Source organism: Phyllosticta citriasiana (assembly GCF_038021145.1).
Source record: "Phyllosticta citriasiana strain CBS 120426 chromosome Unknown IWZ02scaffold_7, whole genome shotgun sequence".
Classification (NCBI taxonomy): domain Eukaryota; kingdom Fungi; phylum Ascomycota; class Dothideomycetes; order Botryosphaeriales; family Phyllostictaceae; genus Phyllosticta; species Phyllosticta citriasiana.
The window spans coordinates 917320-939454 of NW_027117284.1; the positions used below are offsets into that span (position 1 = coordinate 917320).

The 22135-nt window shown below is 54.9% G+C and overlaps 4 protein-coding genes across 4 annotated transcripts; 1 reads left to right on the forward strand and 3 right to left on the reverse strand.

Moving 5' to 3' along the window:
• Positions 1 to 1601: 1601 nt before the first annotated feature.
• IWZ02DRAFT_378126 (glutathione synthetase large chain) lies at positions 1602 to 3402 on the reverse strand (the record flags this gene model as incomplete). The annotated part of the gene is made up of 3 exons (XM_066764980.1): positions 1602 to 2771; positions 2823 to 2898; positions 3098 to 3402. The coding sequence occupies 3 exons, from the start codon at positions 3400 to 3402 to the stop codon at positions 1602 to 1604; spliced, it is 1551 nt and encodes a 516-aa protein (XP_066622340.1).
• Positions 3403 to 4768: 1366 nt separating this feature from the next.
• Positions 4769 to 10317, forward strand: IWZ02DRAFT_490871 (uncharacterized protein; the record flags this gene model as incomplete). Its single annotated transcript, XM_066769698.1, has 2 exons — positions 4769 to 7458; positions 7512 to 10317. 2 exons carry the CDS (start codon positions 4769 to 4771, stop codon positions 10315 to 10317), a joined length of 5496 nt encoding a protein of 1831 aa, XP_066622341.1.
• Positions 10318 to 11221: 904 nt separating this feature from the next.
• Positions 11222 to 19463, reverse strand: IWZ02DRAFT_452500 (transcription factor/nuclear export subunit protein 2-domain-containing protein). Its single transcript, XM_066767597.1, has 5 exons — positions 18989 to 19463; positions 14430 to 18910; positions 14218 to 14354; positions 14109 to 14161; positions 11222 to 14045 (listed from the first exon to the last, which is right to left on the reverse strand). The coding sequence occupies exons 1-5, from the start codon at positions 19206 to 19208 to the stop codon at positions 11692 to 11694; spliced, it is 7245 nt and encodes a 2414-aa protein (XP_066622342.1). The 5' UTR covers positions 19209 to 19463; the 3' UTR covers positions 11222 to 11691.
• A 163-nt stretch (positions 19464 to 19626) lies between these two features.
• Positions 19627 to 21818, reverse strand: IWZ02DRAFT_420295 (5-aminolevulinate synthase-like protein). The gene is made up of 2 exons (XM_066765830.1): positions 21345 to 21818; positions 19627 to 21283 (listed from the first exon to the last, which is right to left on the reverse strand). The coding sequence occupies exons 1-2, from the start codon at positions 21667 to 21669 to the stop codon at positions 19752 to 19754; spliced, it is 1857 nt and encodes a 618-aa protein (XP_066622343.1). The 5' UTR covers positions 21670 to 21818; the 3' UTR covers positions 19627 to 19751.
• Positions 21819 to 22135: the final 317 nt, after the last annotated feature.

Genomic DNA, 22135 nt, shown 5'->3' on the forward strand with positions numbered 1-22135 from the left:
GCATACCAGAGCTCGTGGGTGTCGCAGCGCTGCTCAATGCTGAAGAAGTTTCGGAAAAATTCGCTTTTGGATCTGTTGATGTTGGAGCAGTCTCAAAGACATGAAGGAGGAGCGAAGTGTCTGGGCCTGCCAAAGAGATGTTGCTTAATTGTGTGACAGGCGGGTGCTGTTTTTGGCTGGAGATTGAAGCTAATGTTGGAGCTGCCGCAACGTCATCCCTATCTTGTCGAGGTTGGATTTCTTTTCCTGGCAGAGCCAAAGCTGAATTCACAGGAAGAGCCAGGAAAAGGCGGAGGATATGATGACAGAGTCTCATGACTTGGTATCAGGATGAATGATGGTCTGGCAGCAACTACTCCGAGCATCCCATTATCCAAGCTCGAGGCAGATTGATAAGATGTAAAGGAGGGGCAGTGCCTGGAAGGCCAATGTGAATCCGCTCTTTTGGAGTGGGTTGGTGTTGAATGTTCCCAGAACGATGATGGATGTGGGGCAGCGAAGAGGTGAGGAGTAGGAAGAGGTAAGCTATTGCGATGACATGGCCATGTAGAATAGTAGTCCTACAATCACACAGCGAACATTCCATTCGTTAGACCCGGCAGCCTGACGAGGGAGCTGTCAAATGTGCGCGCGTTGGCTGTCAACGCAACGGATCAAGGCACACGAAGCGATGTCCATCCGCATGAGTGCATCCAGCAGATCAGCCGTCTCGACGCCATGGAAGCGGAGAGTGCTTGTAGATTTGCTGCTGTCACATAAACCCAAAGTAACGCACTCGGACGCCCAGGGTGTACGGTGGGGAGCTGCTGGCGGCATGGGCGACACCGGATTGGGAAGCACGCAATTGCATTCCCAGGACGGAGCAAGCCGTGCGCGCTAAGTTCAACGAGGCGGCACGGTTTCTGCGATGTGGAAGAACCGCCACTGTCACCTTTTGCGGAGGACATGTCGAGGTGTGGAGGCTTCATGGTGCCAGGTGGAGGCCTCGAGATGCAACCAGGCAGCTCAGGCCAGCAGCAGCCCTTGTCCTCGGCATGCGGCCCACCGTTCGCCTCGAGCTCCCGTCCGCGCCTGTCCGTCCGTCGGTCGCATCATCCATCCATAACCCCAGCGCCGAGGAATGCTCCCAACGTACATGTAGAGAGGCACAATCGACGTTACTACGGCCCAGCGGCTCGATTCAAACTTTCGGTCTGCCTCCGTCACGGCCCGGAAAGCCTGGAAGCAGTGGAAGCAGAGCGTGTTTTCTGCATTCAGGCTGCCTCCTGTGTCGCCAGGCTACTCACCAGCTTTTCGATTCTCGTGCCACTGTGCTTGTCATGACGTTCGTGGTTGTGGGTCTAGGCCGACGCTCTCAGCACCGTTTGGGACCCCGCCACCGCCCTGTCACAGCAGCGGCAGCATCCGCCCGATCACCCCAGTCCGCACGGTTTCAATGGCGAAAGGGGCTCCGGGCCGTTCTCGTCCAAGAATAACAACTCGCTGTGTAAAGTCCTGTCGAAGTCTAGCTTTTTGGTTGCTGTTTCAGAGCCTCTCGGCTTCCTCGGCAAAAGACCGCAGGGGAAGACCATCTCCTACACCTACACTGTCTGGGCTATGCGTCACACATCGACGAGACAAATGCTGTCCACGGCCCCAAAGCCCGCAGCAACCCCACCTTCCTCGCTCTGATTGCCTTTGGTCCGCAGCAGATATCCAGCCTCCCAATTTTCCAGGATGTGCCCTCCGTCTGCCGCGCCGTCACCGTGCCGCCACAGGCACACCCCGTAGACGCCCAATTCTCCGATGACACCGCCCTTTTGCACTTCGCCGTTGCGGATGATGACGTTATTGGCCGCTGGCGGCTCGATCATCTCCATCAAGATGTATGCGGGCCAGCTTGACTCGGGCAGCGTGGCCAAGAATGGCGGGATATTTTTGCGGTAGATGTTGTTCCCTCCACCTTCGCGTTGAGGCTTTAGAACGTAGCGCTGCGCAGTTTCGGCGTTGGTAGCAAGCTTTCGCGCTTCCAAGCCCGCGTCGCTCTTGTCCAGCGGATAAATGGGTGCGAATGTCTTTTTGACACGCGAAACCGTGGCGTCATCCGAGAGAAACCTTGCAAGATGTGGTGAGTGTGGTGTCGCCAGAACTTGCTGCACCTTTTTACAACCAGCCAAATGAAGCAGGATGCTGGGGCATTTGATAGCATGACTGCGCTCGATGTGCAGACGCGCGTCCCATTCTTGGTCACCCGGGTAGTCATCAGGAGAGTACCCTGCGCGGAAGTACACCGTACTGACTTCGTATTCCTTGCCGGGCGCATGCTTTGGTCGGTAGATGAGGTTTCTTTGGGAGTCGAGCTTGGTCTCATCCAAGACTTTGCTGAATGGTACCCTGTACGACCGCACACCCCTCTCATTGAGCAGAGAGTATTCCAAGAGGCGCTGATCAAAGACGTTTCGCTCCGGATCTTGCACCACAAAAAGAACACACAAAGGCTTTGTCGATCTTGACGGGCCATAAGCCATGTGTGCTGCTGCCAAGCCAGCAGCTAGAGAAGGAACAGACTTGTTTTCGGGCATTGCGTCTTGTCTGATTGCAGAGGATGCCTCCGCGGGATATGCCTCAATAGAGAGAAGATGCTTATGTAGTCCAGAGACTCGTGAGGAAAGCCCTCCGAAAGAAGAGGCAATGGTGTTGAACTCCACTTGCTTGATTTCAGGCTTGGCATCAACGTCTTCCGGGTCCCGATGGACCATGTAATCCGAACGAAAGAGACCGAGCGTCATGTCCTACATCGCGTCAGGATCTCGGGATGGAGCAAGCCAACGCACTCGAATTACCTGGACAATCCCCTCTTCTTTTACTTTGAGATGCACCTTCCAGAGATTGGCGACAAATTCATCAACTCCTGTCAGTCTAATGTCTGTGTCAGCAGCGGGAACACCTGAGGCCAATCCATCCCTGCTCGCCCGGAAAAGCGTAGGCTGCCAACATGCTGTACAACCATGGTGAGGCGCATGGACGCAAAAAGAGAAGTAGCGGACAGAGCTACGAATTCTGTCGATGGGGAAAGGGCAAAGCAGGGGAGATAGGAGCACAAGTTGAAGCCACGCACTCTTCCACGATTTCTCTGAGCCACTCCTCGTCTCTTGCTATGGCCGAATAGAGCTCATTGTACGACTTTTGTATCGCTACGCCTTCCTCATAGCAGTGCCTGGGGAACAAGCTAGGGAAAAGTGTCACGGGCGCCGTGTTTGCAAGCACTCCGGCCGGGTCCAGGGATGAGGCAACAAATGTCGGAGCAGGTCTTACTGCAAGGCCGTTGGCAATGGACCAATCTTTCAGGTTGCTGAGCAGAAACTGGGCTTGCTCTTCCGAGAGCTCAGGAGGGTAGTCGACATGAAGAGGCTTGGAAGACATGATCAGAGACGGACCCAGAAAGATGGATGCAATCTTTGTCTGTAGACAATGAAGAGATGGAAATGGAATTGACCGAAAGAGGTCATGCCCGGCAACAACTCGCCGGTGGATTACTAATCCGTCCGCCGCCGTCGTGCCCGGATCTGGATGTGGCACGTGCATGGACCAGCAAGCGACACATCTCTCCACTCGCTGATTCTCTACTCCTCTGCATTGAAACCTTCACGGACAGCTCTATCAGTGATGATAGAAGCATATTGTTAGCTCAATTGAATTTGGCAAAGGGCTTGTAGTAGGCAACAACTACATTGCTGTGAAACCCTCAAAAGGCTTAGGGGATAGTTGCTATGACCCCGCGAATAATTGCTGAATGAAAGTACTGGGTCGAGTAGTCATGGAGGTGATGACTTCGGAGAAACGGTTTCAGGGTTGGAGATGATGACAAGGAGAGCAAGACCACTAGAGAAGTTTCTAGACTGCCTATCTGCACATCCGCTCCTTGTATAACCCCTCTATTGCGTTGAACGTCTTCTACCCTTCCGGCTTCTCTGCGAGATGGCACCAATTGACTGGAGGATTCTCTGATTGATCAACAGAATGATTAAACCAACGTCTCTTCAAGGTGATCCTCCTAGAGTTTCCATCAGGCTCTACAACCAAAATGACTGGCGAATGTGCGAGTACGCCACCAGGCTTCCGAATATCATGGCCTGTAGAGAGCTCCATGCTTGTAGACCCAAATGAGAAGACTGCCGTTAGCTTCAGTACGGTAGGTAAAGATCTGGGCTCTGGAGGACCTGGAGCTAGAGTGAAGCCACTGGTGATGGTCCGTGCGCCTTTGGTCCGTGCTGCTAAGCGAGGCTAGCGGTGTTCTACGCCTGCGTCCTCTTAGTTGCCTGCCCGAAGTAGCGCGTGGACTTCGACCATCACCACCCTTCAACCCTTCGGCAACCCACCTATTTGGCATCCTGTCTGCAATCGCATCCGACTGCCTTCGATCACTGGACTCGAGTCTCGTTATCCGCCTCAGATCCTGTCCAGGCAGGTCTGAGTCGGGCCTCAAAAGCTTGTGACGCGCTTGATTTGGTTGGTCCGCGGCACACCCTACGCGATATCAGCTGCTCTTCCGTGGACTTGTAAGTCAAGCTACCCCTTGGAAATCGTGTCGCTTAACTTTGCCTTCCACCAAGACTGTTCTTACACCTCATACAGGTTTTTGTTCTCAAAACTTTCTTCCTCTACTCTCCGGAATCTGATTTCTCCAATCACCCGCGCCGGAGGTCCAAAAACTAAACACCGAAAAGCCAAACACCCATCAGAACATTTTCACAGTCGTCTGTCGTCTCCTACATTCCCAAAGCCCACCATGGAGTTTGATTGCTCCGTCGTGGATTTGCCTGGTGGTGATCCTTGGGACTGGAGCGTTGACCAAGTCGTCGAAGCTCTGTGCCATCAGACAAAGTGGTGGCGAGATGGCAACCCTAACATTACTCTTCCGGAAGCACTCCCTCTTGAAACTGCCCTGCGTGATAACGAGATAAATGGCTTCACCCTCCTTTCCTACGTCGATGATCAGATCATGAAGTCCGATTTTGGGCTCAAGACTGCGAGACGTGCAGCCACGCGATGGGCGATTCGCTCGCTTCGGGAGAGGTCTCCTAAGTACGCAAGCCAAGTCAGCAACCAAAGGGCAATGGCTCTTGGCGAGAGCCTTGCTGAACACAACTTGCCAAAGAAGCCCGGTCAGGGCAACCGCTTTGACATGCTCATGCAGGGGGACGACCCAACTCCACTGACTTCTGCTGCATTGGCCCGTCACGACAAATTGGAGCGGGTGCATGATCGACCCGGTGAGACAGAGGTCATCGACTCGCGTGGCAAGAAGAGGCGTAGACTGGTTCTCAATGACGCGAATAAGGAACCCCAGGGCTCGACCACTTTTGATTTCAACAAGAAATTCACAGTCGACCAAATTTTCTACGGAGCTACAGACTTTGGCGGGGCTCTGGTCGACGATAAAAACTTTGCCATCAATCAGATGAGCAGTCCACACCCCATCGCTTCACAATACGTGAACCGCCAATTCATCTATTTCCTCAACAAGCCAAAGCGCGAGTCGGTGCGAGACAGCCGTCAAGCTGTTGCCGTTTATCCTTACAAAGAGAAATTTGCGCTTGAGAATCAACCACGCTCAGCGACTCTGTTCCGGATCACTGGAAATCAAGTCCAAGCCACGCGAGAAAGTGCTTCACACCTGAAAATCGAATCAACGCATCTTCGCCTCCCAAATCCTTCCAGCGGCCTTTCCGACATCAAACATGATCAAGACGACATTTTGCCCCTCTATGGCGATTCTGACGAGGAGGAGGGATACTCTCGCTCTCTCCTGGATGAGATGGAGGCCGATCGTCGAGAGGATGAGGCTCTTGCACTTTCGAAGCATTTGAGCAAAGAGGATGTCTCGCGCATTATCGAAGACAGAGTGCAAGAGTTTGTTGGACTTTGGAAAGCAAAGAAGCTGCCTCTGCGGGAGCGCTCCGCCCGAGCCATCTGGCGGAAACCGAAACGTCGCTCTGACAGAATCCTGCTCGTCATGGAGGCTCGACGTGTCATCTCCCACGTCTCTCGTCGCCTCGAGAAACTGAAAGAAGCGCTATTGGCCGACCCCTGGAACTCTGAGGGAGACGTCCGCAAGCAATGCGCCGTCCTCGACGAGAGTATTGTCGAAATCCAGGAGCAATCCTGGCGCATTTCTGTCTGGGAAAGTGCTTCCGAACCTCCGCCCGTGGCTGGTAAGACGATCGGAAAAGGAACGGCCGCCAGCCGCAAGAAGCCACGGATTGCGTCTATTGGCGATGAGGCCGGAGATCTTGTCAACTCCGAGTCTGAACTTGAGGCAGACTCTGATGTTCTCGATGGGTTCATTTCCGACGACGAGGAAACCAATCAGCCGCCCGCTTCATCTCTTCGTTCGCTATCAGAGGATTCGGCGCTCGATGCTGGCGATGACGATGCCATGGATGTTGACTCGAGCCATTACGGTGACGGAATGTCGGATATTCATGAGACGATGACATTCAGGCCACGCAAGGCGTCTCCTGAGCGTCGTACGTGGTCAGGCAAGGCTCTGCCTGAAGGAAAATCTCTCTCAAGCAGCGACCCTTCGATTGCGGTTGACTTGACCCGCACCTCAGCCACTGCTAGTACGTCTCCAATCAGAGATGCCAAAACGCCTGCTCTTCAACCTGCCCAGTCAAATGTCTCTGCAAGTCAATTTGCCTCTCTCTCCGACGAAGAACTTGTGGGGCTATCGCAGGACGAGATCCAGTCATGGGACACACAGCACCTGGAGGAGCGCGATGACAGGAGAAGGCTGCTGGTCTCTATAATTCGATTGACTCTGAATGAGCGTCAGCTCAATGTCATGAAGCGTGACACGCACATGACTCCACATGAGTGGCAAAGGCTTATCCAGGATTCGATCGCGAAAATTCTCCAGAAGCAGAAGATCAAGGAACTCTCTGACGACGATTGGTCAGCTGCCCAGCAATATGTGAAGCTCTACACTTGTTGGACCACATGTCAAGCGATATTTTGGACGAATCCTGTGCTCGAAGCAGTGCAAGCACTGCAGAAGAAAAAGGATCACTCGACGGAAACGCGCAAAAATATTGGCGATTGCTGGAAGTTCCTCCGTTGTGTTATCAAGGCAACTCGGATTGATGAGTGCGTCGGAATCTCAAATAGCCGCAAAAAGGCGGTTCAAAAGGACTCAAAGGGTGTGGTGTTGCGGAGGGGCGCTCTGGAGCGGCAGAAGCTTCAAGCCCAGCGAGAGCAACTTTACCAGCAGCGCAGCACCTCCACTCAAGCAGCCGGTATCCCAATAAACATTGGCAAGCAGGAGGACCAGGGTGAAATTAACATTCATCCTCACATCGCCTCGAGCATCAAACCTCATCAAATCAGTGGGGTCCGCTTTATGTGGCGAGAAATCATTGAAGCAAAACAGGGTTGTTTGCTTGCTCACACAATGGGACTGGGCAAGACTATGCAAGCGTAAGTCAGGCCGTATGTCCATCCAATTATCGCTCATTTCTAACTTGGGACAGAATCACTTTCCTTGTCGCCGTCACTGAGGCGGTCCTGTCGGATGATGAACGCGTCTCATCCCAGATTCCGGAACATCTCCAAAACCCCCGGTATCTAATTATTTGCCCAGCTTCGCTCGTCACCAACTGGCTGAATGAGTTGCACCAATGGATCCCGCCTGAGAGTAAATACATGATTGGTGACATCTGCAGCATTGAATCCGAAACAGCCCGCCGCGACCGTGCCAGATTGGTTCAACTTTGGCATGAAAATGGCGGAGTATTGGTCATCGGCTACGAGATGCTGGTCTCTCTCGTTAAGCCTGCCGCAGAGAGTGCGGTACCCAAGACTGATCAGGAGATCAAGACCGCTCATTGTTTACTTGATGGGCCCAGCATAATAATTGCAGATGAGGCACATCGCATCAAGTCGGCAACATCGATTGCTCGGAAGTTTTTTGAAAAGTTCAAGTCTCCAAGCCGGATCGCACTGACAGGCTCTCCGCTGGCAAATAACCTTGAAGAATACTGGTCGATGATTGACTGGGTTGCTCCTGGGTACCTCGGCAGCTCCAATGAGTTCAAGGCCTATTTTGTCGAGCCCATCCAGACAGGATTTTACAAGGAAAGCACACGAGGCGACCACCGGCGCGCTTTGAAATGTCTGACGGTCCTCAAGCGCGAGATTGAGCCCAAGGTCAATCGAGCTGACATTACGGTCCTGAAAGACGAACTAAAGTCCAAGGTCGAGTTCCTCATTACAGTGCCCTTGACTAAGGTGCAAGAGGATGCGTACAAGCTCTGCGTCTCCCACATGTGGGACACGAATGTAGCAGAGGTCAGCAACGCCAGGCTATGGCACTGGCTGCACATCCTCACCGTGCTTTGCAACCACCCCCTTGCCTTTCGCAAAAGGATCAAAGAAAAAGAAAAGGCTGCAGAGGCTGGAGACACACGAAAGAAGAGGAGCAAACCTGTGTTCGAAGACGAGCCGGAGGTCGAAGATGACACCGAGGCACCAGCCAAGACCTTGTCTCCAGCGCTCATCGCAGACGTAGAGGCTCTCTTCGATAACACTCCCCATGTTGAGTCTCACCTGTGGTCCTACAAGACGGAGCTTTTGGTGCACATTATCAAGAGAGCGAAGATTGCTGGCGATAAGGTCCTCGTCTTTTCTCAGAGCATTCCCACTCTTGACTACCTGGAGAAGTTCCTCGCCACCACTTCGATTATTCGCTGTGTGCGCTTAGATGGCAGCACGAAGATGTCAGATCGGCCAAAGATGTTAGGCCAGTTTAACAAAGGAAGATTCGACGCTTTCCTGATGTCCACTCGAGCTGGTGGTATCGGTTTCAATCTTCCAGCAGCGAACCGGGTGGTTCTTTTTGATTATGGGTTCAATCCTCAGCATGAAGAGCAGGCTATCGGAAGGGCGTATCGAATTGGGCAACAGAAGGAAGTCTTTGTCTATCGCTTCGTCGTTGGTGGCACTTTTGAACCCAAGGTCTGGAACAAGGCCCTGTTCAAGGCTCAACTTGCATCTCGAGTCGTGGATGCCAAGAACCCTGAGAGAAGAGCTGAGAAGATGAAAGATTACCTCTTTCCTCCCCAGTTCGTGCCTCAAGAGGACATTTCCGCCAATCGCGGCAAAGATCCAAAGGTTCTGGACAAGCTTCTTGACGCCATGGACGGAGGAAAGGACATGGGAATCCGTGCCATCACGACAACGGAGACCCTGATGGCAGAGGATAAGGATGCCGATCTTGACGTTGCTGAGATGGAGGAAGTGGAGCTCATGATGAAAAAAGACGGAGGTGCTCGCACCGAAAACCCTGCGACGTTTGGGAGGCTCGCCGAAATCAGAAAGCAGCAAAAGAATTTGTTGGAGGAGAGTCGCGAACATGAACTCAGGTGTCGACAGCAGCAGGAGCTTTTCAATGAGCACCGCCGCGCACGGGAGCAGAAGGAGGGCGCCGACAAGCCACATCAACAGCCTCCGATGGCAGCTCAGCCGTCAATGCAATCCAACCTGCCCCGCAAAGAGCCTTCGCATCCTCACGCTCAAGCGGTGAACGGCCACGCCAACCACATTCAACAGCACCCAGGTCCAATGAACCCCAACCAGGGTCAGTGGTCAGCCCAGCACGAATTTTCCTCGCAAAACCAAAAGGCGCGTCAGGCTCAACAGCAGGCTCAACGCTTCGCTGAGCAGCGGGATAGGTGGGCTGCCGACAATCCACAGCTCTCTCGTCAGGCTCATCACGGCCCTCCTTCACAACACCAGCAAGGAAAGCAGTTCGCTCGCCCTCCCCAGATGCCGCTTTCAACCAATGGAGTGAACGGTCAGGGTCCCAACACGGTTTATAGGTCTGCTATTCCTTCTACTGAAATCCGAGAAAGGAACCTCTACAACGTGGGCATTGCTCCTCTCCAGGAAGGTTGCGCCAGGCGCCCGGCACCTCCAAGGCGGGTGCTCTCAGATCAGCCACACTACCCTCGCCCGTCGTCTGACCACACGCCTCCGGAGCGTTTCAACTCGTCGCCCCCTCAGTTCTTTGCACAGCCTCGAGGTATGGAGGGCATCGACTCAAACAACCCTGCCCAAGGCACTGGAGCCGATCTTGACAAAGACATTGAGGAGAACCAAGAATCATTTTGTCTCCCAAAGATGGTCTTAGAGCGAGCTTTCGGAGCCATTGTCAGGTCTGCAGCCATGTCCTCTGGAAACAAAGCTTCTGGCTCCGCGACCGCGGCCCCACACCCAACCGTGAATGGCGCGGACAACAGCAAGATGCAAGGTCCAGACACGGATCCCGACGTCGAGTGAGACAGTTCCTGAGCAACACTCTACGGACGACAACAGATCTGCTGCACAGATCAACTACGACCGATCGACCTCAATCATGTACAACGCGACAAACTCCAATCTCAGATTGCTACGAGGTCGGCACACTCTTCAACCCTTCTGCATTTTGACCGCCGACTAGCACCGTCGACACACTCCACTTTCAGATTGCTACGAGGCCGGTACACCCACTCTTCGACTCTTCTGAAGCCTCTCAACCGCCGACTACCACCGTCACCACCCCACACACTGTCTTCCCCACTTGCGCCACAACTCGACATTGCGACGGCGTTCATTTCCATTCAGAGGCATTCACACCGGCGAAAACGACGAGCGAGCAGGAATGCTCCACGAGCTTACGAAGTTCCTTGACGGTCCTCCCTTTCCCACTCATCAAAAAGCATGGCATGGCACGGCACGGCGGCAGCACTGTGTGTTTTCTAGATACCCACTTCTGCGTTTCCATTTCTGCGTTTCCTGCTTCTTCCTTTTCTTTTCTCCTTGACTTGGGCGGACGGGTGGGCGGGTTCGTTCGTTTCCTGGTGCTTCAACCTTCGAACTGAAGAACGGACCCCGGGTCATGGATTGCGGTCACTATGGCATAGGCGTGCGCGCCTACGCCGGCCGAGGCTGAATAAAGTACTGCGGATTTGCTTTTGCGCGTTGCCCCCCCAGCAGGTGGAGAGTATAGCTTAGGCCCTCGGAGGCATGAATTAGACTATTGAATTTGAAAACCACACAACACACGTTTGACGACGAGTGAACGGGGCAGGCAGTAGGTACCTAGGGGCCACGGCTTCGCGTAGGCGCGGGTGACTGATGATGTCGAGGAGCACCTAACTCCGGCTGCTTCCAGTTGTCGACAGCCAAATCAAACATGCAATTCGTGGAAACCAAGGCATAAAGAGGAGACGGAAGGGTGGTCACGCAGGCTGATGACAAGATAACCTAACTCAGGCCGTTTCTGTCTGTCGTTCCACAAGTGGGCAGATTTGATGCGATTGATTTGAACATCTACTGCGCTTTACTCACTCGTTTGCTCCCTTCCTTCCTTCCCTTTCTCTTTGTGACAAGGCCAGCAGCAGTAGTACTCTTCCTCTCTTCACTCGGCAACACCAAACGACGACGACAACAACGACTCGACAACGTTCCTTAATCTCTGGACTAGCTATCCGACTGCCAGCTGTATCGCGCGAGCCAAGCTCAGCAGCACCTATGCACATCACCTGCGATTGTTCTCTCACTTCCGTAGAAGACAAGATGGGAAGACGTAAAGTAGAGTAGGAGATGAGAAATGAAGTGAAACGAAAGCTCGCCCTATTAACCATCCCCCGCACACCACTCGCTCAAGCCTCTTCACCGCTCGCCTTCACCCCTGGCATTCCGTCTAGGTCTCTTGCTCTCACCATCACCAGTTACACCGTCTCCCCTCGGCCGTTTGCGTTCGGATCGGGTTCCGCTTCTCCCGTCTTCGCGCTCGCCTCCACGCTCGCCACTGGCCCTGGTCTCGCGGCCCTCGCCTCTGCGCTCCCGGCCACTGCTTCCTCTGATCTGGCCGCTTGAGCCGCCAGCAGAGCCCGAGATGTCGCCATTGGGCGGCCCGTGGCTGCTGCTGCCGTGGCCGTGGTGGCTGCTGCTGTGGCCATGCGAGTGGCTGTGGCCGCTGCTGCGGCGGTCCTCGGTGCGCGAGCTGCGTCCGGAATCGCGGCTTTCGCGCATGCCGCCCATGGAAGAGGAGCCTAGTGGAGAGGTCGACCGGTGTCTTATGCTGCGCCGGTGCATGCCCGATTGCTCGCTACTTGGTGTGCTCGTATTGTCTACGCCGCTGCGGCGATGTTCGCGCCGACTGCTGGTGCGGTGTTGGTCCATTCGGTGGTCGTCGGGCATGTTGCTGCTTAAGAGGTCCCCACGTTCAGAGCCGCGCGAGTCCATACCCCGACTGCCGCCCATTTGGTTATCATAGTGGGACGGCATGGGTGTCGAGGGCTGTGAATGTGTCGGCGAATTGGTAGAGCCAGGTCTGTTGGCTCTGCCACGTATAGAAGCGCCTCTGTCCGAGTCCCCGCGACTGTAGCCGCCTGATGCGTTGCTCTGCGAAAGCACGTTTGCTAGGTGTGCAAAGCGCTTGTCCTTGTCATTCGACGCAGGCCCAGTCGGTGCGGGCCTGCCTGTGGTGGGCGACGTGACAGAAGTGCGTCCACGAGGACCTGCTGGGGGCGGGAAAGACGATGAAGCAGAGGGGCCAGGCATTTCATTGCGTACACCAGGAATCTGGCCCAAGCGGCTCGGGTGGATGCCTGCCATGTCCGCCGACGACCCATGATCGTTGGAAAAGTCGCCGCGTTGGTCACCTCTCCTGTCAGCGGTTGGTCCTGATGGCGGACCACGTTCGTTGTGCGGTGATTGAGGAACCGACGGTGATGGGCGAGAATCGGGAGCGCTGGACCGAACGCCACGGCTAGCAGCGCCTCGGCCGCGCGGACCAGAGGGAACATCGGGAGGGTTCAAGCGACCGTAGCTCGGGTCCGACGGCCTTGGAAAGTCTTGGTTCAAGCGTCCGTGGTTAGGATCCGAAGGAGGTCTGGCTGGTGTAGGCTCAAAGAGTTCGCGACCACCTCGAGAGGGAGGGGGCCCAGAGAATTCATTCCTTCCACTACGATCGCTGCGTGGTCCAGTAGGTGGGATGCTGTTGGGGTCCTCACGTCTGTCGCGAGAAGGCGGGTAGTTTGGTGGCATGCGCTCCTGGGTCGGATGCGGCCGGTCATCGCGATAGTCGTCTCGAGATTGGTACGATGCCGGACGCTCTTCAACAGACCGCCTACTCGGGCTGTGAGGCCTGGAGCCTCTACCACGTCGGCCATCGCGCTCTGACATGACCAAGTCACGTTCAATCAAGGCTGCGCGCTCCGGGTTGATTCCAGAACGGTCGACCGTCGATGAGGGCCTTTCAGGCAAAGGAGCGCCCATATGGGAACGTTCACTAAGCCTGCCTGCGCGATCTGGATGGGGGTAAGGACCAGTGCTCGAAGGAGGGGGCATGGTGCCCGGTTGTCTGTTCCATCCATCGCCTGGCTGGCCTTGTTGGTCAAAGGAGGGGCGTCCGCGTTGGATTTCGCTCGTGTCAAAAGGCCCACGGCGAAGAGGAGGTTCGCTCCATTGCGGTGGAGCCCTCACACCCTGCCTTGTGTCTCTCGGAGGACCTCTGATTCTTTCGTCGGGATGTTCCCATGCTTCTCGACCAGATTGCCATTGCGGCTCGCCACGGCGGTCACGCTCCATGTGCGTAGGCGCGGGGCTTCTGCTGGTACGACGACGGCCAGTCGATTGCTCTCTGCTGCGGTCAGGAAATTCGCGCGTCATATCTCCAGGACGTTCAAGACGTCCATAGTCGCTTGGCGGTGGACCACGACCATCCCCACGTCTCGGGTGCGGGTCTGCTGGGCGATCTGACATACGGCCCCGGGCAATCTGAGGTTCTGGCCGGTTTGGAAGCGCGTGGGGCTGCCTCAAGGTTGGCTGAGAAGCAGTTCTGTTTAGATCAGGGCGCGGCATTGAGCCACCCGAGGCAGAGGGTACAGGCGTCGACGGTTTTGAGTCATTCCTGTGTGGCAATTGCCCATATCCAGGTGTTGGCGGTCTTGATTCGCTGGATTTGTCCTTGTCCGACTGGGTGCTCATCACGTCGTCGGGATTTCTGCTTTGTTGGTCGCCTGTAGTTGAAGTCGTTACTTTTGCTGGCCCAGGAAGTTGCTGGTTTGGCTGTTTGTTCATACCGTCATCTGCATCGGCCTTGGCATTTGTCGTGCCGTTGGGAATCGTGCCATTGCTATCGTGGCCGTCAATCATTTGCCGCTTTAAAGAGTTTCGGTCTAAATCACTCACGTTGTATCGCCGGGCTTGAATTCAGGTGCAGCACCATCCAGCTTGGTATTGCTGACTTGGTTTGGCTCCGCCTTCGGCGTGGCAGGACCCTCAGTTCCCTGACGGCTCGTCGGTTTTTGGGCCGGGTTGTGGTCATTCTGTTTGAGTCGGTCAGATATTCGTTGATTCAAGTCGATGAACGTGTCCGTTTCCGGACGGTATTCTAGACCCACCAGCCTAAAGGCTTGCGGTAAAAGCCAGTGAGGCTCCCTCTTCTTGAGATCGCCAATGAGTGACGTGGCCGCAAGCTTAAGATCCTCTCTCGTCTCATTCTTGGAGAGAGCAATGACACATTCCAGTTGAGTTTTGCCCTGGAAGTTGACAACGGGGAAGTTCTGGTGGACTGCCTTGAGTATGACGATAGCGTTGCGGATGTGCATGTACTCGCCACCCGTGAAACAAGCCTTGAGGGCATTGTTCAAATTCAGGTGCCACTTGTACATGAGACGGCGATAGTCTTCATAGCTAAGGAAGACCTCTGGGGTCTTGTCTTGAGTCATTTTCCTGGCAAATCCAGGCAAATCCCTTTTGGCACCAAATGCGTGCTTCTCATAGACCTCTTGGCTGGCATGCCAGCGGCGCAACTCTTTGAGAAGTTCATTCAGAAACCGACCAAGGTTCTCGGCCTCCCGCGCTGTGGACATGAATATCAAGTTGCTCAGCAGCTTCTCTCGCATCAGCCTGTCGATCAGGTACATTGTCTTGAATCCTGGGGTGCCAGATGAGTGCAAGAAGAAGAGCATCTTAAACGTGTACTGTGCATCAAAAGGTGACAGCACGAGCCGAGGCAGGAAGCATTCTTGGATGATATTGTCGTGGAGTTGTGGCCCAAAAGCCAACGGGTGGGTGGCAAACCAGTGGTTCTTCTCCTTTGACAGTCGTCCGCGACAAGTCTGGTATGTCGAAATCTGGTTCTTCATTTCAGATCGGAGACGATCTTGAAGGTCCATGATGGCCTTCTTCTTGTCGTCTCTCTTCTTAATTCCAGCGACTGACACGTCGCTGCGATCAGAAATGATGGACGAGATTTTTTCCTGCTGCCTCTTAATTTCAAGCTCGTAGCTTTGTGTCGGGACGTGCATGTCGTTGAGTGACAGCTGCCAAAAACTCGTGTAGAACGCAAGGCTCATTTTCTGCTCGAAATCCTCCGGGAGGGTGGGCTTCAAACGGTCCATAAGTTCCTTGAGCACTGGATGCCAAGGCTCTTCGGGGATTGTCGCTGCTGGTGCTGCTGAAGGAGTGCCGGCCGATTCCTTCTTGACAACTTCCTCCTTAGGCTCTTCTTGAATGTCGTCGTTTGTCTCTCCCGCCTCCTTGTCTTCGGACGCTTCGCCCATTTCAACGTCACCATTCGTCGCGGCCTTCTCGGTGCTCTCACTCTCTCTTCTCTCTTGCTCCTCCTTGGCCTTCTCTGCCGCAATAGCCGCATCAGCATCGGAGATTGCTTGCGACAGGCTCGGTCTGCCAACTGCAAAAGCTGTCTCTGCTTCGACGCCAAAGTCGGCCATGAGAGAAACAATGTCTGGAATCGCGGCGTCAAACTCCTTTGGTGTCATGTTTGTTCGGAGCACGTCGAGGTACTGGGCAAAGACCTGGTGAAACTTGTCCAAGTTGGTTCCAAGGACCTTAAGCGGAGCATCAGAGACAGACTCGCGGTGGGGATAGAGCTGACGCTCTTGTGCTATGGCAACTAGGAGCTGACCAGCCAGGCCGGGCTCGACAAGCGCCTTGAGAAGTCTCTTGGCAAAATTCTTATGTTGATATCTCTGGTCGTGAATTTGCTCCAGAGTTTGGGCCTGCAACACTTCTCCTCCGGCCATGGCCAGAGTTTGGTTTTCGTTGAAGACGGCGTCGGCAGGGATTCCAGCCATCTGTGAAAGGATCTGTTCCAAGACTTCAAGGTCTGTGGAGTTGCCGGCGCGGAGCTGGTGAGTTACGTACTGGAGGATCGGTGTGGGATTCATGATGGAGTACCGCTTGAAAGCGCGGCCAGCAAAAAGAGAAAGAGCTTGTAACCAACGACTGGTAAGCATGCCGTCGGCCTGGACTCGGTCACGTCCCTTGCCGCCCAAAGAGTTCATCAAGGACCAGGTCAGAACATCGTAACCAAGGTATGTGAAGTAGCGGGCACACTCCACGATGACCTCGACCAGGTTGTCGTATGACTCGATTTGGTTGAGCGCGACCCGGAAGACAATACCTGGCGAGGAATAGGCGACTTTTGCGAGAGCACGAGCTTGCTGTTTTGTGTTGGTCTTGCTGATGCGCTTGAGAACGTCCTTTGTCTCTGCTTGTGATTGCGCAAAAGCACTCTTGATGTCTTCCGTTCTCGATGTCTGGCCAGTGTACCATTCGGCATAGATGTTGTATCTCGTGGCAGTAGGATAGAGCTTTAGCAAGTCCCAAATCTCATTGACGACGCCCGGATTCGATTTGGTCAAGCTAAGCGCCGGGACCAGGAGTCTCTTGGCGAGATCGGCCCAACGTTTGAAATTTCCTTCTGACTTGTCGTCGGACAAGCTCCACTTGCCAATTCGTGCCAGTTTGGTCAAAAGGGCAGGATCTTGGCCAATCTTGACTCCGGTGAGATTAAGAAGTAATCCACAGAGCGAGAAGACATCGTCAACGCTTTGACAAACCGGGACGTTGTCTGCCCAGTCGTCCCAGTAAAAGCGGTAGTCGATTTCATTGTCGTTGGACCCATTTCTATCGAGCTGAGCCCATCGGAGGACTTTGCGGGGTTGCGATTCGGCAAAGCGAAGGTCGCCCTTAGCGGCTCCAGGTTCAGATGAAATGGGCTTCTTGGATGACCTGATGCCTTCGCGGTCGGAGAGGGGACGGAGAGAATCGTAAACCTTGCTGATGCTGTGGTTCAGGATGCGGTGGAGGTATTCTGGGAGTTCGGGATGGACGTCTGGCAACCAAGGAAATTTACCTAGAATGTACAGGGACTCTGGAATGGCACCAATGCAGAGCAGGGACTTCAGGAGAGCAATCTTCTGGTCTGCAGGCTCCGGGAGCTTCTCTTTTTCATCCTCTTCGGGCTTGGGTGTGCCGGCCTTTTCCTCCGGCTTCACAGAAGTCGAACGGCTAGTTTCCATTTCTCGTAACCGCGAAGCTCCCAAAGGAAGTGGTGCGGTGTCGTCCGCTAACGCACCTGCCATGGCCAATGCGTTGAGCGTGCCACCTCCGCGCGCTTTCTTTTCGCGTTCTTCCTTCTCCTTGAGCAGGGTCGCCCTGACTTGTGCCATGTCCTTGTCTAGAGGATAAAGATGCGGGTAGAGATCTCTTAGCGATATGAAACCGACTTTGATGAGGAGTGCGGCTAGGAAAATGAGGTTGTCGGGAAGAACATCATGAGGGTCGCGGGCCGACGAGGCGTAAAAGCGAAGCTTGAATCCGAGCAGCTGCGCAGCCACTCGATTGCCAGCGGGGGGAAGAGTCTTGGTGTGGGCGATCCACTCCCTGTTGAATTCCGCTTCGGTGATGTCCTCTGGCTTTCGCTGCTTTGCTTCGCCATTTGCAGTCTTTTCGGTCTCCAAGTCTTCCAGGGTAACCTCGCCCGAAGTGATTCGCCGAGCTCCAAGCTCGAAGAAGGCCTCAAATCCCACCTCTTTCAATCGGCTCCAAAACACCCGGTCCCTCTCTTCCCTCTTCTGTGCCAGCTGTTCTTTATCTTGCTCAGAAAGCGTCCAGCCAGAGCATTCTGGCAAAGCCCATCGCGGTAGAGACTCCAAACCCAGAGTTGTCCACTCCAAGCCCTTGAGCCCCTTTTCTTCTGGCCACCAAGAGCTGACACGGAGAAACTTGATGAAGAATCGGTAGTGCTTCACGAGCAGATTTGCAAAAACGTCCAGCGTGACATCCAACACACGGCCAACGTCCAGGTCGAATGCTCCTATCAAGGCCTTGACGCGCTGGAAAGTATCAGCTGCTGTCTCACCAGAAGGCGGCTCGCTATTCGTGGTCGTGAAGTACTCCGTCATGAGCTTCGAATAGCCTTCGGATTCTTCGCGGAGCAGGTTGTAATTGGACTGGCGGTAAAGCTGGTTCGTCGCATGCCGTGTACCCATCTTGAAGAAAGTATTGCGAACAATTCCTAGAGTTGTGAGTAAGGGGACGTCCAGCTCCTCTCGAACCATCGTGGGGGAAATCTCCGCCGCAGCGATGATTGACTTGAGCGCTGGAGATTCCACATCAACCTCTGCGAGAATAGACAAACTGTCCAGAAAAAAAGAGGCAGTATCCTGCGCCCTGTCGCCCGCATGTGCCAGAAGATCTTTGATGACATGACCAGCTTCTGCGGGATCTATCCTGCCACCAATGCCTGCCTCTACCAGCTCTTGGAAAATCACACTCAACGCCAGGATGTCTCCACTTTCTTGAGCCTGGACCGCCGCATCCAGGACCGCCTTTTTTCCAGAAGTTTTCCAGGCATTCTTGTGGTCGTCTGTGAGGTACTGATAGATAAATTTGATGGGAGGTTTCGCTACAGAGGACGCAGCGGGCGCGCTAGGCCTGTCCGTGGCGGTCTTTTCAGCCGGGGTTGCGGGACGACTATGCGGAGCACTTTGAACCTGTTGATGCGGTCTGCTGACTGTGGGACTGGCCGGAGCATTGTCGCTTCTTTGGAAGTTTGCATGCGACGCCGGGGCTGAAGAGTGAGCATTAGATTCAGAAGACCCGACAGCAGGAGTGTTGGACGGGCTGTCCACCGCAGCATCTCGCTCACCACGGCGTCCACCACCAGCACCAGCTCCTCCACGGCTCTCCCTCCTGCCGCCCCTTGCGGACCCAGCTCCACTGCGCCCGCTGCCACCGGGGCTGTTGCTGTACTGATTCTGCTGGGCCAGGTTCATGTTGTGCGGCCGGTGAGGTGAAGGTCTGCCGTTGAAGTCGCCATCTTGGGTGCTGTTCCTCTCGGGTCGCTTGCGCTTAGCAGGAGGGGCCATGGCGACCTGGAGTGTGAGCGAAGAAGCCTCAAGGCTTGACCGGGGATGCTATGGTGGTGCGCATCAAAGAAGGCAATGTAACTCAAAGCAGATCGCAAGCAGGGCCTTGTCGGTGTCTGAGAAATTCGTTGGTAGTATGCGATTGCCAGATACAGGATGCAACCGGCTTTGATTGTAAAGAGAAGGTAAGAGGGAGCGTGAGGAGGAAAGGCGGGCTAAGAGATTTGAGTGCGATGGGTGATGGAGCTGTTCGGTCGAGGACGTGACCGCGACGGTGAAAGACAGCGCGCGACGTTTCCGCCGCCAAGCACATGCACGGACTATTACTCAGGAGCTGCGTCACTACCCCTCCGCATTATTTTGATAGCAGGCATTCACACATGCGACTTACTTTCACAAGGCTACACTATTCGAAAGATCAATGCGAGGAGCATAGAGCTCAACTCGTAATATATATTGTCACTATTCAAATCAAGGCCAAATCATCCAGGCCCCAATGTTAAGAGAGCGGCCGAGCCTGATCAAGACAAACATCACACGCTTCTACGCAGCAGCAGCCACCGCGCCAGCAGTCTGAGCCCTCTCCTTCTCCAGGACAGACTCCAAGACGCCGGCGGCGCCTTGACCAGCTTCGAGATCCTTGGCAACGTGCTCAATGCCAAGCTGCTTGTCAGTCCAGAGGGGCTGCTCAGCAGATTGGCCTTGCTCGCCAACACCTAGGAATCCGCCCTCGGCTGCCCAATCGCTGGTACGCTTGATGCCGAGTTGATTCCAGACGGCATCAATTGCTGTAACGAGGTGGTCGCGGTATTCCTTGACATGGCCGGGCGTCGGCGTGATGCGCAGACGCTCCTGACCCACGGGCACAGTGGGGTAGTTGATTGCTTGAACGTAAATGTCCCATTCCTCAAGCAAAATGTCACTGGCCTTCTTCGCAGTCTCTGCATTGCCTACAAGGACCGGGATGATGTGGCTCGGGTTGGGAATGACTGGGATATTCTTGTCCTCAAGAGCATGCTTGGTTGCACGCGTGTGGAGTTGCTGCAGACGACGGTCTCCCTGGTACGCCATCTGATATTCAATGGCGGCTTGGGCACCCGCCATGGTCGCCGGGGGGAGGGAAGTGGTGAAGATGAATCCAGGAGCAAGAGAGCGAATGGTGTCAACAAGGTTGGCCTTGCCAGCAATGTATCCACCAACACACCCATAAGCTTTGCCCAGAGTTCCGGTTATGATGTCAATGCGGTCCATGATCGTTCCCTGTGGTTTCCCTTGAGCATGGGCCTCGTAGTCCAGGTGTTCAGCGACACCGGCGCCCGTCGGCCCATACATGCCGACGGCGTGCACTTCATCGAGGAACGTGATGGCGCCGTACTTTTCAGCCAAGTCGCAAATCTCCTCGATCGGACCAATGGACCCGCACATGCTGTACACGCTCTCAAAAGCAATGATCTTGGGGGTCTCTGGGGATAGGGAGGCAAGCTTTGCCTCTAAATCCTCAAGATCATTGTGCTTGAAAACCATCTTCTTCGCGCCCGAGTGTCTGATTCCCTGGATCATCGAGGCGTGGTTCAGGCTGTCCGAGAGAATCACACAATCAGGCAGCTTGCTTCCCAGCGTGGCCAGAGTGGCGTCGTTGGCCACGTAGCAGGAAGAGAATACCAAAGCCGCCTCCTTGGCGTGCAGCTTTGCAACGGTCTGCTCCAGCTCGACTGCATGCTTGTTGTGGCCAGAAATATTTCTCGTTCCTCCGGCACCGGCGCCATAAGTGTCCAAGGTCTCGTGCATCCTCTTGATGACCTGCGGGTTGCGTCCCATGCCGAGGTAGTCGTTCGAGCACCAGACTGTCACTTTGTCTGCCTCAGTGCCCATGTGCGCCCTGGGGAACTCCTTGGCGAGGCGGTTGATGTTGTTGAAGTAGCGGTACGATTTGTCCTTGTGTTTCTTGTCCAGTTCATCGTTATACCAGCCATCGTAGTCGAAGTTCGCGGCGCGCGGAGAAGGAGGTTTTCCGTGCAAGTGCTTGGGGACAGCATTTGCAGTAGCGGCCGGCTTCGCAATTTTCGGGTAAGGAACTACCAGGTCATGCCAGTCAGCAATGGTTTCAGAAAACGTTGTCGGTGGAGTGTCTCCTACCTTGGTCGCAGCGAATGTTGACGTCGACGGCCTGCGCCTTGTTGCCGGCCGAAGTGTGCAGACGAGCACGGCTGGCCTTGGAGTGGTAGGCCCTGGTGCCGCCGTAGACTCCAGCGAGGGCCGTGTTGGCGCGGGCGCCCTGGACAGCGAGAGCCTTGCCCATGACAGGGCAGCGGCGAGCAATGACTTGCAAGTTGGACATGCTGCCGCCGCCGGGCGAGGCGTTGTGGGCGGCGGTGGTGGTCGAAAGCGAGCGCAGCGTGGCGGGCGACGTCTTGTGCAGGAACGGGCACATGTTGCGCGACTGGCGGATGAACGCCTCCATAATGGGTGATGATGTGGCAATCACAGTTCGGGCGAGGGCGACGGCGACAGCGACGGCGAGTGCAGACGCAGCGGGCAATTTTCGTGGGAGTTGGGAGAAGGTGCAATGGCAGCAGAAGGAGACTGGAGAGAAGAAGAGGTGGTGGTCGTCGTCAAAGAGGCGTAGCCGGGGGCCCTGATGGCTTTTGTCATTCGCTGAGGCTGGAAAGCGAAGCGAAGCGGAGCCGAGCCGACCTTGTCAGCACAACCGAGTTAGCGTGCTTCTGATTGGCCGCAGCGCGCCCTCAGCACCTGTGCGCGCATCCGCAGAATCTCTTCTTTTCTGGTCGTCTGAGATTGTCGGCAGGGACAAGAAGATCACATCAGCCTGGTCAGAGAGCACTGCCTCCAAAACGTCTGTTGCCGCAAACTTCTTCGCCTGCGGCCCCAAACTCAACATCCGCCGCCGTGTCCGGCCAACGCTTGGC